Source organism: Phocoena sinus, chromosome 15, assembly GCF_008692025.1.
Source record: "Phocoena sinus isolate mPhoSin1 chromosome 15, mPhoSin1.pri, whole genome shotgun sequence".
Lineage (NCBI taxonomy): Eukaryota > Metazoa > Chordata > Mammalia > Artiodactyla > Phocoenidae > Phocoena > Phocoena sinus.
Genome location: NC_045777.1, coordinates 53,870,007 through 53,882,793, shown reverse-complemented (window position 1 = coordinate 53,882,793; position 12,787 = coordinate 53,870,007). Strand labels below are relative to the sequence as shown.

At 44.7% G+C, this 12,787-nt stretch overlaps 1 protein-coding gene across 1 annotated transcript in view; it reads left to right on the top strand.

The window, feature by feature from the left end:
* LOC116740559 (ectonucleotide pyrophosphatase/phosphodiesterase family member 7-like) overlaps positions 1-12,359 on the top strand; it is a 32,078-nt gene extending 19,719 nt beyond the window's left edge. Inside the window, exons 3-5 of the mRNA XM_032606238.1 lie at positions 5,569-6,195; positions 10,248-10,370; positions 12,141-12,359. Coding sequence (XP_032462129.1) covers positions 5,569-6,195; positions 10,248-10,343 — 723 coding nt within the window. The 3' untranslated portion in view covers positions 10,344-10,370; positions 12,141-12,359. The remainder of the gene's footprint in view (positions 1-5,568; positions 6,196-10,247; positions 10,371-12,140) is intronic.
* Positions 12,360-12,787: the final 428 nt, after the last annotated feature.

The window sequence follows — 12,787 nt, the reverse complement described above, 5'->3', positions numbered from 1 at the left end:
GTCTCCACCATCCGTGGTCCACGAGTGTATCCACTCCATCAGGACTTCCCCAATGGTCAGGCTATGAACAGAGAGGCTCCAATGAGAGCAGGCTGGGATTTTAAATGAGCTCCTAGGATAACTGAACCTGATCAATGGCTGAGATGTTTCACCAAGTTCAGTAAGCCCTAATTCTCAGAGAAAGGCAGACAGCCATGACTGTGAGACCCAGGAAAACCATAAAAACCTAGGAGCATGTTTCTCCTCTCTATGGAAGAGCCACAGATCATAGTAAGATGTGAAATGGCAGAGGGATGATATGGGTGAGATTCTCATGTCTTCCAAGACCGGACCATGGTAGGCTACCACCAGGAGGGGATTTGGAGAGAGGGTGGGGAGGGCAGCTACGGTTCTCGGTGTCAGCCAGGTCTCCAGACAATAGCTTCCAAACTTGGAAGAGTTGTGAGAAAGAGAGTGCCGTCAGCTTCTGCTTAGAAAAGTATTAATAGAAACATAATGCATCCCAGTATTGGCTCAATCCATGTCTATCACACATCATAAAGATTCTGAGAATAATAATCCGACCTCCAAAAATGTGTGGGAGGGGGAGAAAACACAGAATCTTGGCCATCTAGCTTCCTTCTGTTCAGTGACGCCTCCAGAATACAGAAAAGCAATGAAAACACTCAGAACCAACCTCAACTTCTGAATTTCAAAAACATGGAGTCCATCTCTTTCCTCTCAGCCATTCCCTAGAACAAGTAACTAACTCCTTTCCCTAAACCACTAAATGTACTCTCCACCAAAGCACAACTGTGATGAACACTTCACAGGCCTTCCTAAAACCTGTGCGCTTTTTGACATTAATTCAGTCCCCTAAAAAAGGAAACAAGACAGAAAAAAACAAACTAAAACTCTTTCCTTAATGATTGGTTCTGAAGAGTTTTGGTAGATTCTGTACAAAACCCAACAGTCAGGCTTTGCCATAAGAAGTACCAACTCTTGTTTTAAAGAAGCAACTTAAGAGTAATAGCCACACTGATGCAACACTACACTAAGGAAGGATAATGCACCCAGTAAAACTAGCGATTTTCCAACTGCTATTGCTACTGGAAACACTGATTATGCTAATTAAAGGGTAGAATAGTAAATACCATCTTTTGCATCCAATTAAGTGCTGAGATTGTTTCTCAGAAGTAGAAACAATCTGTAGAAAATAGCACTTTTGCTTATCATAGGTCCCAAATAAACAGAGTCAATTGTGTGTGTGTCTGTGTCTGTGTCTGTGTGCTCACACACACATTTCTCTCTGAAGCTCATTTCCCAAAGCCGCATAAATCCTCAAATTCCTATGGGACCAAGTGAGAAAAATCACAGTTTCCTAAGACTACAGCTTGGGATATCTTTAAAGAAAGAGTATGTTTTGAGGGACTTCCCTGGTGGCGCAGTGGTTAAGAATCCACCTGCCAATGCAGGGCACACTGGTTCAATCCCTGGTCCAGGAGGATCCCACATGCCACAGAACAACTGGGTCCGTGCGCCACAACTACTGAGCCTGTGCTCTAGAGCCCGCGAGCCACAACTACTGAGTGCATGTGCCACAACTACTGAAGCCCACGTGCCTAGAGCCCATGCCCCGCAACAAGAGAAGCCACCACAATGAGAAGCCCGCACACCTCAGCGAAGAGTAGCCCCCGCTCGCTGCAACTAGAGAAAGCCCACATGCAGCAGTGGAGACCCAACGCAGCCAAATAAATAAATTTTAAAAAAAAAAAGAGAGTTTCCCTAGTGGCGCAAGTGGTTGAGAGTCCACCTGCCATTGCAGGGTACACGGGTTCGTGCCCCGGTCAGGGAAGATCCCACATGCCGCGGAGTGGCTGGGCCCGTGAGCCATGGCCGCTGAGCCTGCACGTCCAGAGCTTGTGCTCCACAACGGGAGAGGCCACAACAGTGAGAGGCCCGCGTACCACAAAAAAAAAAAAGAAAGAAACAATATGTGTTGAGAACACAGCACCAGAAAACAATTTCAAGTTGGGAACATCTGAGATTTAACATGCTGGATATGCAGAGCTGCCTAAGACCCTCACAATGTCAATGTCAGCTTATTCTAAATAATAAAATAGTCAAACAATGTTCTACAAAACGTTAGAAGCTTCATCCTTCCAGTCAATTCCATACTTGACAGCAAAGTCAGTTTACATGGATGTTAAAGTACCGTCGCTAAAAACTGAGAATTATGTCTAATGCCAATCAGAAATGCAATAAATATTAGAGGATTTGCAAGTTAAAGCAACCATAGAAATTCTAATATCAGAAAGGAAAATATGTTACCTGTAGAGGTTACAAATAAGATGCTAGAACCCAAAAGCAAAAGCATTTCTGTAACTATTTCCATAAGTTAATCAAGAGTGAGAATAGGATGGGTTTTCCACCCCTAAAAGGAGACATGATTCATGCATTCATTCAACACACATTTAATCAGCAGTCAGCACTTACTCTGAGCCAGGCCTGTTCTAGGTCCCAGGAAAAGTACGTTCAACAAGATCAGCAAAGCCCCTGATTTCCCAGAGCTCACATTCTAGAGGAGGGAACTAGATAGTAAAAAAGTAAGCAAATTAAGGTAATTTCAGGTTGGGGAAAGTGCTCTAGAGAAAATAAAACTGGATCTCAAAATAGGAAATGAATGCTGGAGGGCAGAGGGGACAATATTTCACCTACAGCTATGGATAGCAGAGCTTCTGGAACCTCGCAAAGTACTTAGTATTAAGACTTCTGTCTTAAGTCAAGCTTCCTAAAAGCAGAGCCTGAGGCAGGGATGTGGTGCTCATAATGTATTGAGGGAGAGTTCTCAGGAAATGGGAGTGAGGAAAACTGACAGGGCAGGAGGAGGACCTAAGTGAGACGTGGCCTCAGCTGGAGACCAGCTTCAGCCTGATCTCACGGGGAGCACTGGAACATGAATTGCACCCCCAAGTCATCCCACCCTGAAGCCAGGGAGCTGGCTTTATGTCCTGAAGTCAATCACTGGCCATGAGCTGCTGGGGATAGAGGAGCAGTATAGGATACCTGCCCAGGTGAGGCAGGACTTCGCCACTTGGCAAGGGAATTTTCCAGAACATGGGGGAACTGAGAAACATTAGTAGCCACCTTCACAGAAATGTGTGTGGGTGCAGGCCTAGTAAGGGGATCTTGGTGGGGTACCAACAGCATCCCCTACAACTTCCAAATTTGTTTCCTGCTTCTCTCTCTCAAATGGTACATGGGAAGTTTTGGCATTATGCTTAGTTATACTTTTCTGCCCATTTGTAGACCAGATAGCCAAAACCCAGGTGCCACTATCCCACAATTCTTCCCTGTAATTTGTTCTCCATACCAAATTGATACCGTTACACCAGCATCCTCTCTTGGTTCTTTTAAAGCCAATGAACTTTACAGTGTTTTTCATAACATCCAAATCTTGGGTGATACAAGAAGTGTCCCAGAACAGCCCTCAAGTTAATAGCCAAGATGAAGGAAAATACTTGCTCCCCAAATAAGCAGGTCAGTCTTTCATGGAACCAGAAATCTATCAAGCTCATACTATGTGCCCAGTCCTGGTTGAGGAGCTGCTTTACAACAGAAACTATTTAGTGAGATGGGTCCATCTTATTGTTAACTCATTGGTGAGTGTACATAAAATTATTTTCCTAACAATTTTACCAAGCTTTGTCAAAATCTAGCTTTCTGCTGGGGAGCAAATCATTTAATATTTTCATGACTTTGAAATCACTTGTGTTGTTAACACAGCCTCATTTTTGGTCTGAAGGCTCAGTTTGGCTCAGAGTAAATCCTTCACCTTGTAACCAAGTCAAAGCTCTGCTCCCCGGCATGCTCCCTACCCTCACCATAAACCCTCTGGTGGCCCCAGCAGCCTGGGGTAGAAGGAGTATGGTCTACTCCTCTCAGGCCCCCCACACCTCTTTCCCTGGTTTACCCACTGGTGACAAGGAGAGGGAAGAGATGGCAGCTCCTCCCATGATGGCTTGGTGGTAGGCCAGGGCCCTTTTCCTGTTGGCTGTAATCTACTGCCCTGTGTAGTTGCCCATGGCCTGACATAGAAGGTGAAGGTCACTGGGCCCCACTGACAAGGGCTTCAGGGTCAAGCAGCAACCCCAGGCCCTGCCCAGGCCTTATAAGACTCAGCTACATTTCATGGCTGACCCACCCCATTCCTCTGACGTAAGGAATCCCATGCCCCATGCTGCAGCCATTTCTGCCATGACTGGAGGCTCCAATCTCATCTTCCTTCTGCAGATTCCAACCTTGGGGTCTACAGGCACATTTCAGATCCACCTTCAGGACCCCTCAGGAGACAGAAACTGGAGGAGATAATCATTGCCCCCTCTTCATCTGACCATGCGGTCTGGCCCATTGCTCTTTGTTCCTCTCCAGGAGACTAAAAGCTGAGCTCATTGAACACTAACATGCTCCACGTGCATTTAGTCCTCACAACCACCATACGAGGTGGCACTAACATCCCCGCTTTACAGATGAGGAAACAGAGGTGGAGAGCATCTGAGTGACATGCATCCAAGTGGGAGAAAAAAGATAAACCCAGGCAATCCAGCATCGAGCACACCTTTAACTGCCCTATTGTCTGCCTCTGGGTTGGGTGTCAAGCCCAGTGGCTGAGCAGACATCTGCACAGGGAACAAGATGACAGTCTCCCCTTCACACAAACACCCCCAAATTTTATAAACATTATACATGGGAACCAGTTAGGCAGATTCTCCCCTCTCCAACAGCCCCAGAAGAAATCCACAGATCTTATCTCATTGGCTCTGACTGGGACCTGGGCCCAAGGCTGAACCAATTGCTATGGCCAGGGGATGCAGCGTCCTCTGACTGGCCAGGCCAGAGCCACACCCCACCTCTGGAGCCTGATGTGGACCCAACACATCTTGCATGGAGCAAGAGTAGGGAGGAGAGCTACCAGGGGATGTCAGATGCTCCAAACCAGCAGACAGGGGAGGGGGTGCTGGGCAGGCAATCATAATAGCTGTCCACTGCACACACCGGGGAAGGCTTGTGGTGGCTTCTTAGGTCTAGAGGTAAAGAAAAGAGTGCCTACTATGGCCAAAACACAGTGCCCAATACTTTATCTTAAAGTTACCTGGATTAACCCTCACAAAAATCCCATCAATTTTTTGGCATTTTACAGGTAGGAACACTGAAGCACTAAGAGATTAAACTCACTCACCATCACCAACTTAGAAAGTGCCATTTTTCTTCCATTCTAAGGAACTGTTTTTTTCATTTTGCAGTCCCAAATTGGAACGCATATGCCAGTCACTGGAGTGTCGTGGTTTCATAGGCAGCATTTTTCTTCGTAGGAGCACATAACATAACGGCAGTTCTCACAGTTAATGGTGTTTTAGATTCCACGAGATCCTGGTGATGCCAGGAACGAAGCCCAATCCTGTCCGACTCTGAAGCCACATGTTTTCCATACCTTTGGACTGGGGCAGGGATGCTGACACGTTGGACTTTGCACATTATGAGAAAGATAGGAGAAATGGCCCTGATAGACTTTTCTTCTTGCACTTGCAGGGGAGGAAAACAGCATCATTCCACTATCCCGGGGGAGGCGCCAAGTACAAAGGGGAGGCCGTCCAGCGGTCCCTGGTGGAGCCGTACACCGACCCAGACAGCAACGAGACGGAGTGGAGGGAGAACACTGATACCATCATGAACTGGTTCAGTAAGGAAGACTTTGACTTCGCGACTCTGTACTACAGAGAGCCGGATAATGTGGGACACCGCTTTGGGCCCGAGACAGAGAACAGGAGGGTGATGACTCAGCAAATTAACAGAACCATCGGGTACCTGTTGGAAGCCATTGAGAGGCACAGCTTGACTGAGCACCTCAACGTCATCATCACATCTGACTACAGCATGACCACTGTGAAAAAGAAGCCCAAAGTCACTGAGATCCTCCTGACCAACTACATCAGCTTCAGGGACTTGGTCAAGTTTGATATTGTGGACTATGGCAGCTTTGGGATGCTCCTGCCCAAACCAGGGCAAGAGGAAGCCGTTTACCAAGCGCTGAAAAATGCACACCTTCACCTCAATGTCTACAAGAGGGAGGAATTTCCAGAACGCTTCCATTTTGCCAAACACGAGTGGGTCTTGCCAATCGTGATGTATGCTGACTCTGGTTATAACATCAATGGGGTGAGTAGATTCTAAAATGAATAAATTCCATCTTGAATTTGGAAGGCAGTCACTAGGGAAGGACCGTTCTGAAAAAAATTAAAACATAAGTACATGCATGATGAGTTGCAACCCACTGTTTTCCCAGTGTTCCCCACCCCCCACCCCATATCCCAGACAACCCATCCTGTCCCACGTTACCATTATGCAATGATAATGACACACATCCCTGACCAAGGTTAAGTGTCCAGGGCTATGTTAAAAATTTAACATGAGTTATTTCATTTTTGTCTTCCCAACAACCCTAAAGATAGGTATTCTTATCTCCCCATTTTAACGAGGAAGAAACTAAAGCTAGAGAGAAGTGATTTGGAATTAGAATTGTAAGGCTGATGTCTGAACCCAAGCCTATGTGTTTGATCATTATGCACAAATCACCAGGAGACTGACCCAAAAAAACACCTTCTGGTTCCCATTTGCATATATCCAGAAATACGCAATCCTGTTCACTTAAAAATTTATACACAGATGCCCACAGCAGCATTATTCATAATAAACAAAAGGTGGAAACAACCCAAATGCCCATCAACTAATGAATGTGTAAACAAATTAGGGTCTATCCATACAGTGGAATATTAGGTAACGATTAAAAGGAAACGAAGTATAATACATGTTATAATTTGAACGAACCTTGAGAACATTATGCTCAGTGAAAGAAGTCAGATGCAAAAGACCACATATTGTATGATTCCATTTAAATGAAATGTCCAGAATACACAAATCTATAGACACAGGGCATAGACTGGTGTTTGTCTAGGGCCGGGGGAAGTTGGAGGGAATGGGGAGTAATGGCTGAAGGGTACAGGCTTTCTTTTCGGGGGGATGTAAGTGTTCTAAAATTGGTTGTGATGATACTTTCACAACTCTGTGAATACACCAGACATCATTGAATTGTATACTTTAAATGGGTATATTGCATTGTTTATGAATTATATCTCAACAAAGCCATTATGAAAAAAATAAGGAAGCCTAAAGAAGAAAGTACCAAAATCAATGCTAATTGTGAGACATAAGTAAGGTCTTTTTTTTTTAACTACTAACCAATAATTCATGGCAGAACAAAGTTTAGGTGTTCAAAACATCACGTGACAGAAGACCATCCCAGGTACAGTTTGAAGAATCCTTGTCTAAGGCTATGAACAGGAGTCAAACATTATGTTTACAATCTGTATACTCAGCTTGCTACAAGTCCAGAGTATAACACGTATGGGAAAACTCATAAGCTTATTGTTTATTGTTAGTGGAAACATTCACAGTAAAATGCAACACTTTATTGGTATTTTGTAATCCTTCAAGTGGCCTGGAGCTAATAAGGCCTTGCCAAGAACAGATTCCATAGTCACTGGCCTCTTTTTAAACCTGGTTCATGATGTAACAGGTTGAGAGGGATGTTAATCAAACAGTCATATTCCCAGAGTGACCAACTAGATAGTCTGAGGGACAGGATGCTGTGATCAGTTTAATCTTCCAGAAAACTGACCATTAGACAGAAAATCCTTTGGGCCTCAGTGCTCTCGTTGAATCCACTTCTCAGATTCCCACCTACCTGCCTGCCTTGATGGGCGTGACTCTTCTCTCTTCAGGACTGAGGAGCTTGCAAAGCACATGAGGCCCCCACTGGGGGGCACTTAACCGTTCTAAACAGGCTGCTCCATGGTCTCAAAGGCTGTTGGACCAGTTTCTTTAGACAGGTGAGGGAGCCTAAGCTGAACAGACAAGAGCTTTCTATACTTAACAAGCCAACTAGGAGACCAACTTTTCAATATACAGAGCATCACATGTCTTACATGCCAGAATATACGTTGGTCCTAAGAAAATATAAACAGTGCTGTGCTGTGACTGATGTTACCTAGTCATTTGAAAAGGAGGACAGACAAAAACCTACCCAGCACTCATTAAACAATTACCTACAGTCCTTACTCCCTCCTCTCTAATCCTCTCCCAGACTCCAAAATGATATAGATAGATAGATGCACTTCTGTGCCTTAAGAAACATACCTGGCTCTAGAACCAGTCTGGGTTCAGATACCTACTCCAACACTGGCTACTACATGACTCAGGGCAGTTTCCTCAGCTGTAAAATGGGGATGATAATGATAGTGCCCTCACTTTAGAAAGCATTCAGAACAATTCACAGTACACAGTAAGCCCTCTATGTTTAAGCCTATTATAACTGTCAGTATTACTATCTTAATGCTGTTTCTAATGGGTATGTTTTTCTTTATTCTCTTCCTTAAAGATCTTCCATTCCTTCCTCTCTCTGCCACTGCAGACAGCAGTGTCCTTCCTTGTCATTTAAGTTTTCAAAGACTTCCTGGATCCAACAAGCATGACATTAACTAAAGGGCAGTTTTCTTTCAGGGGACTGGAATCTAAAATGGCTCTTTTGTTATTATTTTTTAGCAAATTATATTTCAACAAAGGAGATCATGGCTTTGATAATGTCTACATGGACATGAAGATCATATTCAGAGCTTTTGGGCCAGATCTCAAGAAGAATCACCTGGCTGAGCCTTTTGACAGCATCCACATCTACCCCCTCATGTGGAAGCTCCTGGGGGTTACCCCTGTGCCCCACAATGGCTCCCTGGCAGTCACCCAGGAAATGCTTATAGACGCTTATGACCAGCAGCCAGGTGTGATAAAAAAGCCACCACTGGGCTTCCCTGGTGGCGCAGTGGTTGAGAGTCCGCCAGCCGATGCAGGGGACACGGGTTCGTGCCCCGGTCCGGGAAGATCCCACATGCCACGGAGCGGCTGGGCCCGTGAGCCATGGCTGCTGAGCCTGCGCATCCGGAGCCTGTGCTCCGCAACGGGAGAGACCACAGCAGTGAGAGGCTCGCATACCCCCAAAAAAAAAAAAAAAAAAAAAAAAAAAAAAAGCCACCACTAAGAGATTGGTAGTGTGTCCTGAGACAGAAAAGATTCAAAAGGGGGTTTCCTGAATGCAGGAAAAGTCAAGCAGAATAATCCTGTTTCCTGGCAGCTTCAGTCCTCCCAGCACAAGATTATCATCAGCAGCTCTGAACAGGTAGCAGAAGAAGTAGGAAATCCCTCGCTGTGTTGGTGACATTTTATATAGTGCCTGTGGGGCAAGAAGGAAGGCTCTCCATAGAGGAAGTCAGGCGATAATCCTTCTGAGCCTCAGCAAGCACGCATAGTCTGCGCCCAGATACCCCTTGTAGATTCTGAATAGCAGCCTTCCTTCAGCAACTCTGTGCATGCGAGTGCCTGCAGGAAAGAAAGCTGCTCACAGGGGAAGAACGAAGCCTTAGCACTCTACTCATGGCTAAAGAGGGGCAGGGGTTCCTATAAATGAGGTTGCGAATTCTGAAGACTTCAAAATCCTAAATCTGGGTGATATAAAGGAAGAAAGGAAGCATCTCTGGGAATTCATTTGTTTACAAACACTGGCCAGCTTTTCTTTTGCGGGGAGAGACTTAGAACACTGCCGGATGATTTATCAGATACTTAGAGCAACCACACTTAATTGAAATGGAGTACAAAGAACAGCTTCCTGCACCCTTTTCCTTTCTTCCAAGCCACTGCCCACAATCTTCTTGTGAATTTACTGGAAGCAGGCTGTTTTGCAGAAACTAAGTGAATGGATGGCAATTCTCTAAGTTATTGAGAAATTTTTTTTTAAGTTTTAGAGTTTTGCTACAACTCTTTGGCCCCTACCGCCTGTCCCATAGTCCTGGGAGCCTGAGGTAAGGTGTGTTTGACCACCAGTTACTGATAAGCAGGACATCCCACCAACTGATTTTCAGCGAATTGGCTTTTGGCAAAGTGGTCACTAGGCAAATGGGTCATTTGGCGAATAGGTTGTTTAGTAAATCGTCTTTCAACGACTTGCCCTAAGAGATTTCTCTACAGTGAGCGCTTCCTTGGGTTAAATGTACATTTTGTTTCCATAATTAATATTCACTAGCACCTCAATGGGAAACTTCCCAGGGACCCAGGAGCAGCCTCTTAATCAGATCATTTAAAACCATCTGATTTTTTATTAACAGGAGTGGACATGCAGAGGGCATCTGCTCTCCAAAATACAGCTATCGGTCTCGGGATTGTCGCAGGAGTTCTTGTGGTTCTGTTTGTTGCTGGTGTGACATTCATGGCCTTTAGTTGGAAAAAAAGTGAGTAGTCTGCGGGTTTTCTGTGGTTGATCAGTGCACATAGTAATAATCCATTTCAACCATTTCCTGAGTGCCTAGGGGTCCAGCACTTTGACAACCCAGTAACCAGGGATATCCTCGTGGGCTTGCATCCTGGAGAGTCGTACAGGGCCCAGGACTCAGAACAGCCCCCAGCTTGGTCTGATCTCAAAAATCTTGATTTTTTTTTAACAAGGGCCCCATTTTCATTTTGCACTGGGCCCCAAAAATTATGTTCCGGTCGCATGCGCTTCCCAGGGCTGCTGTAACAAAATACCACACACTGGGTGGCTTATAACAGAAATTTGTTGTTTCACAGAACTGGAGGCTAGAAGTCTGAGATCAAGGTATCCACATGATCCCTCTGAAATGTGTAGCGGAGAAGCCTTCCTTGCTTCTCCTAGCTTCTGCTGGTTGCCAGCGATCCTCAGCATTCCTTGGCTTGTAGACACAATCTCTGCCTCCACCGTCACACGGCCAACTTCTCCCTGTGTCTCTGTCTTCACATGGTGTTCTCTCCTCTTATAAGGACACCAGTCATGGGATTTACGGCCCCCTGTATTCCAGTATGACCTCCTCCCATCTTAATAATACCTGCAGAGACCTTATTTCCAAATAAGGTCACACTCCTATGTACCCGGGGTCAGGACTTCCAACATATCCTTTTAGGGGAACACAATTCAACCCATAACACTGGTCCTGCCACCAACCAAAGCATTCTGTGGACCTGTTGCACCTCTTTCTACATTTCCAAAGTTATATAAGGAGATTGAGCCTCCCGCAACCCTTATTACACCCAATCCTGACCGTTCCTCTACGTTCAAAGAGGCCCTGACTCAACAGCAAGGGGGCCTCTTGAACACTGTAAACAGCCTAAGGAAAGTCAGAACTTTACTTAACCTTAACTCCATTACAAAGCCCACATTTAACGTAATTTATATTTGAACTATAAAATTTTCCTATAAGTTGAAACATGACCTATGAAGGTCTCTACACCCTGAAGCAACATTTTAGAAAGAAATCAGTTGGTCCTTTTCTAGAGAAACCATTAGCCATAGGAGGGATAAAGGAAAAACCTCAAGGTACTGATTGAATGGCCAGTCCCACAGCATAATTTCTAAAAGGCAACCATTCCATACAGTTAAAATGCATTAGCTTTTTATCATCATCATTAAAAAAAGCCTCAAATCCAGAGGCTGAATCTTTACTATAACATGTGCACGTACACATCTCCTCTGCCACTGACAGGACTGATTGGATATACCCTAAATGCTTCTTGAAACATCAACACCACCTGGAATTTTCCCTTTTTATGTTAAACAGCAGTCCTAATCTTCACTTACACCTGAACACACCACACCTGTGAGGTCCATGGGACATTACAAATCCCTTCAGTGCTTTGATCCTTCCAAGTTCAGATCTGAGATGTATTACCTTATGATCTTTGTCCCCACACCAAGAGCACGCACACAAAGATAAAGGTATCTTCTGTGTGCAGGTCAGTGGTGTGGCCCACTCAGGGTTCTTCCCCAATCTGCTAGCCATCTATGGCATCAGGAAGGCTGGACCAGCCTAGATTTATTAATATCTTAGTATAACATCATGCAGTATCACTTACTCTGGTGTTAACTGTGCATGCCCTTTTGCTCCTCAGAGGAAAGGTAATTAATAGCTATTATGTGTGTTAATAGAAAGTGTGGTATTTATGAGTTTAACTGACCCATTCCTCTTGGTGTTCACTGTCTACTGCAGGCAGAAAGCTGATCAAAACAGCACAAGTGAACCAGTACGCCTGACCAAGCTCTGACATCGTTCCTTCAGGACAAGATGCAACCATATCATATGTCAGGTGTTTCTACCCCAGGACGCTGTGACTCAAAGGATTTATGCAACATCTCAGACCCAGAAACCTTTAATTCCATGTAAAAACACAGCAATAACCACAGTCCACCCTCTTTATAAATCAAGTGTTGACGGAATAAGACAATTTTTGTGTCAGATGCTGTGCTCACGTGGTTCTGGTGGAAGAAGAACAGATATAAGAGAATAAATGCATTCAATTAGAATTAATTCTCCTCTCTCGTTCTCATAGCTGAGCAGGGCTCAAGTGTTTCTCATCTGAAAGGAGTAATAAGATTTCATCTGTCCCCCTCATCTACCTTGTGCAAGCACATTTAACAAATTAGCTCCCAAGACACTTCCAAATGGAGTTTTATGAGAGATTTGTGAAGGTAAATGTATTAGACTTTGAACACAGTTCAAACTCCAGAGGCAGCACCAGTGCCTTTCACTGTTCTGCTTTTCACTCAAGACATAATAAGGTCAAATGAAAGTAATTTTTTTCTTTTCTTCCCATCCCCACCTCTGTACCACTCTTACTCTTCTTCCGGATTCCTTTC